Source organism: Palaemon carinicauda, chromosome 43, assembly GCF_036898095.1.
Source record: "Palaemon carinicauda isolate YSFRI2023 chromosome 43, ASM3689809v2, whole genome shotgun sequence".
NCBI lineage: Eukaryota > Metazoa > Arthropoda > Malacostraca > Decapoda > Palaemonidae > Palaemon > Palaemon carinicauda.
Genome location: NC_090767.1, coordinates 17581556 through 17586425, shown reverse-complemented (window position 1 = coordinate 17586425; position 4870 = coordinate 17581556). Strand labels below are relative to the sequence as shown.

The following is a 4870-nucleotide window of genomic DNA, read 5'->3' as shown; positions in this document are numbered from 1 at the left end:
ATGACGAGTTAAATGATAAATCATCAAAATTATTCCTAGATGTTTTGACACTGAAGAAATCCCGCAAAATTAGTGTTATTGTGACAACCAGACCTGAATTTCAGGAGAGATTCAACAATCAGGTGAAATCTAATTACACAACTGTGTCTACAATTAGACTTGAGGGAATTCCAAAGGAGAAGAGAGAAGAGATTGTAAGCAAGTATTATGCAGTATTGGGGTCAGACAATTCTCCTTTGCAATCATTAGATGAACTGTTACAGTATCTGAGGAAAACAATGCACACTATGCATGAGGTGTGGAGACTACCCTTAAATCTCGCTCTTGTAACAATTCTGTGGATGAATAAACCAGAGGTTATAAGCAACATCACCACTGAAGCTGAGCTCTACTGGCAATTTTACCTTTTGTCTTGCTCAAAATTAGAGGAGCGTTTGGCAAGAAACCCCAACACAGCTCACTTGCCACCAACTTTTTTAAAGATTCACATAAAGCGTGCCATAGAAAAATTATGTCAGGAATCATTCAAAGCATTACAAAGAGATGAAATTAATATTCCAGAATCCATCATCAATAATTTGGCTGCCTTTTGTCATAGGTTGGGATTGCCAGCCGAAGAGCTAACTGGCGCCTTCCTAAAGAAAGTGACCACTTCCCAGGGCTTCTTTCATTACAGTTTCCCTCATAAAGGGATGATGGAATTCATGGCAGCTCTGTCTTTCCCTCTGAAATTGACAAACCAATGCTGGGGCCAATCTGTAAACACAGCCACACCTACAAAGATCTTTGAAATGCTTCTTGGAGGGAGTCTCCCTGAAAACCTTCGAAAATATCAAAATATGCTGATACAGATGATCAGCCTATTGCATATGGGTGACGAGGACGAGATGAAGGTGTCAGAAGATGCCAAGATTGAGGCACTGGAACTCCTAGTAAGGTCGGGAGTGAACGACAGAGACTCTGCCCTAAGAGTCTTGAAGAATATCAAATGTGATCATTCTTCTTCAAGATGGATAGCACAGAGGTTCGAGTTGTTTGATGAGAACACCGAAATTGAAGATCATACAATTGATGCGTACATTGCCCTCCTTAGAGCCACAAATCCCCCTCTCCCAAACAGAGAGGAAATTGAAATCATAATAGAACTCAATGACACTGATGGGTTAGTTGAACTACAAGGGCAACTTAGCCGGCATCTCATCAACCCATCAGAGATACGTCTATATAACCATTACAAAGGAGATTCAGAGCCGACCGTAGAAGAGAGAGAGTCAATCAAGAATCTACTCACCAATGAGTAAGTTATTATTATTTGACAGTTATTTTGAACATTATAAAGATACATATAATAATCAAATATCTCTATAACAATACACTGGTACATGCTCATACATACAAACATATGCACATGAACACACATATAGGCCTACTAATAGAGAGAGAGAGAGAGAGAGAGAGAGAGAGAGAGAGAGAGAGAGAGAGAGAGAGAGAGAGAGAACTCATAACGTTTAGTATAACAATCATCTTGAGTCTTGTAAACAATATATTTTATATTGTCAGTATCATCATTATCATCATTGTCACAATTAGACTCATAATAAGTCGGCTAAACATCAAAAAGCCCAGATTTTACTTTCTCATTTTTCGGTAATATCAATTTCCATATTTTACGAAATTACTCTTTTTCACTTTTCGTTTTTGTTGCCATCATCATCATTATCATCATCATCATCATCAACTTGATAATGAAATTCCCAATCAAATCCAATAACTATTTCTTTCTTTTCTTTTCTTCTCTTTGGAACAGTTGTAAGCAATACTGGGGCATCTGGGACCCAACGTTCCAAATCCCTCTAAATATTGGAAGTCTCTCTGTTATGTTCAAGGACCATCCCAGCCTCGACGCCTTCTGTCAATCTTTGGAAAAGACAAAACAGATTACAAATTTAAGTAAGTAATAATAATATTATTTTCTCTGTTCCTTTTCCTCCGAGGGACATTACAATACCTGGCCTCCTTTCCCTCATCCTCATCCTGTCATTCAGTCTGTTAATATCGTTGTTATCATTATCAATATCATTGTTAACATCATTATTATCATCATTATTACTCTATAGATGTAGAACATTATATTCAGAGGTCTCAATCAGGTTTTATTTTCACAAAAAGGAAAATATTGTTTTCATCTGATTTAAATTTGATATAAAAACTTTCGATGTTAAGTTTTAATTTCTTTCCTTCCATATATTAAAAGGAAATGTCTTATTTCTAAGGCGTTGATTTAATTATTAATGATAGAAATGAATCATTGTGATCATGATTGTAATGAATAGGAAACTGATATCGGCACTAGTCATAGTCAGATGCGTCTCCTCCTGACTCCGCCTCCTTCCTGTGCTGATTGGTTCTCTACAAGGATGTGGGCGGAGTTATCTGAACGGGAGAACCAATCAGCAAAAGGAAAGTGAAAAGGTTTCGACCAATTATATTGGGTCAATTAAATGAAGCTGAGTTGTTATTGGCTGAGGTTATTTAGATGGTGCATAATGTGAGGGTTTCATGAGGAGACTGATGACATTCCTTATGCGAGTGGCTACAATGGTCGCTTGCACACACACACACACACACACATTGACTCCCACACGCACACACAAACGCACACACATTAACGCAACCTCCCAGACACACTGGCAGACATTGCTCTACTGTGTTTAGTTCTTTTGCCTCTAAATTTGTTGTTGCTGTTATTATTATTATTATTATTATTATTATTATTATTATTATTATTATTATTATTATTATTATTATTATTCCCATCTGACATTTTCTTTTAGAATCTTAAGAAAGAAACACATAGAAAATGTTCAGTTTTGATTATCATTTTTCTCAACGTTCTTCTTTTTCTTCTTCTTCTTCTTCTTCTTCTTCTTTCTCTTTCAGGGATTCGCTTCAGTGTCAACGACGTCAGCAGCGTCAGTCGCCCCATCCCTTTCTTGGAGAAGGATCCACTTGTCTATGTCAATGTCTGTGACGTCAAGGAAGAAGACATCGAGAAGGTTGGGGACATCCTTCGGACATTGCAACCACAGGATGCAAGGAGGTGAGGAGACATCATTCCTTAAGAAGAGAGAGAGAGAGAGAGAGAGAGAGAGAGAGAGAGAGAGAGAGAGAGAGAGAGAGAGAGAGAGAATTATTATTATATCATGTTATTATATTATTCATTATTGAGTTTACCTATTACTCTGAGAAAATAGGCCTATGTCCTGTGAAAATAGATATGGATATATATATATATATATATATATATATATATATATATATATATATATATATATATATATATATATGTGTGTGTGTGTGTGTGTGTGTTTGTGTGTGTGTGTGTGGGTGTGTGTGTGTGTGAAAGGGTACTATCCGTAGGCCGACAATGTACGTGGAAATCCCATATAATAGAATGCATCGAGGGAAGTTGGAATTCCTCGTTGCTCTCTTTTTTTATTCTATTATTAGGAACACATACACACTCCCTCACTCACCCTCCCGCTCTCTCTTTCTCCCCATTGGTATTCGTGTGTGTGCGTGTGTGCGTGTATGTGTCTGAATGCACATGTCCATCTCAACGAAACAAGATAACAATAAAAGCATAAAATAATGAATAAATGTGGGTGACATCATTTCCTTTCTTCTTTTCATTTCATTTCATCCCATTTTATTCCTTTCCTTCTTCTTCCCAACAGATCGTTCTGGTCAATCGAGTTTCCTCTGTGTTCCCTGGGGAGGACGAGGAGCCCTGAGGTCATCCTCAGACTCCTCGCCTCCTTGAAGGGATTCAGGGTGAGAGGCAGCATCTGGTTCCGAAAAGAAGAACGACCAAATGACGAAGCCTTAGAAGAAGAGATGGATCATAAGGCAGAGGAATCCACCGGATGTAGAAATGGTGTTCAATGGTGAGTTTGCTTCTTCTTTTTATACTTCTTCTACTTCTTCTTCATAGGTGTTGTACGATCTCTCTCTCTCTCTCTCTCTCTCTCTCTCTCTCTCTCTCTCTCTCTCTCTCTCTCTCTCTCTCTCTCTTCCACCAACGTTCCAAACCTTTCAGTAGGTGAGGAGCCATGTTAAATAAACTGTATTCACTATAGGCCTAGTTTCGAGATTATATTTCTTTAAGATTTGACTTTTGCTTTTTTATTATTAGTTATTATTTTTAAGAAGATATATATGTATATATAAATATATATATATATATATATATATATATATATATATATATATATATATATATATATATATGTAGAGAGAGAGAGAGAGAGAGAGAGAGAGAGAGAGAGAGAGAGAGAGAGAGAGAGAGAGAGAGAGAGAGAGTTATGTATAGCAATTTCCATTGTATTATTGTATCCATTTAAATTATCAGTATTTCCAGTTCCCTTCAATTATCTTCTCATTACCTTTAACTCTCATCCTATTCTTCTTCTGCCTTTCCTTTATTATAATTATTACTTATTTCAATAATGAATAGAATAATAGAATAATCATCGCCTATGTTTTATTATCATCAGCTTTTGTGTTTATTCAAAGCATTTATCCAATGTCTTTTTCTCAATGGTGTTGTCTTCTTTGCTTGTCAGGTCACCTTTACTTCGGTAAAAATCGCTGGGGAAGAAGAAGAAGAATAAGAAGAAGAAGAAGGAGAAGAAGAAGACGTTCATCAGAGTTATTTCTTCAACTACAGATGCTTTTTATCTCACTCTAAATTCAAATCACCAAATTCTAATTCATAATCACTGTTCATCATTAAATGGTCAAAATAGTGTTACAATACCAATAAGGGATTCATGGTAATCTACCTTTCTATAATGATTAGATTATAAAA

At 36.4% G+C, this 4870-nt stretch overlaps 1 protein-coding gene across 1 annotated transcript in view; it reads left to right on the top strand.

Moving 5' to 3' along the window:
* Positions 1–4644, top strand: part of LOC137633733 (uncharacterized) — an 11567-nt gene extending 6923 nt beyond the window's left edge. The window contains exons 2-6 of the mRNA XM_068365979.1: positions 1–1297; positions 1808–1950; positions 2941–3100; positions 3738–3947; positions 4626–4644. The exon at positions 1–1297 is cut by the window's left edge and continues 1121 nt beyond it. Of these exons, the coding sequence (XP_068222080.1) occupies positions 1–1297; positions 1808–1950; positions 2941–3100; positions 3738–3947; positions 4626–4644 (1829 nt within the window). The remainder of the gene's footprint in view (positions 1298–1807; positions 1951–2940; positions 3101–3737; positions 3948–4625) is intronic.
* Positions 4645–4870: the final 226 nt, after the last annotated feature.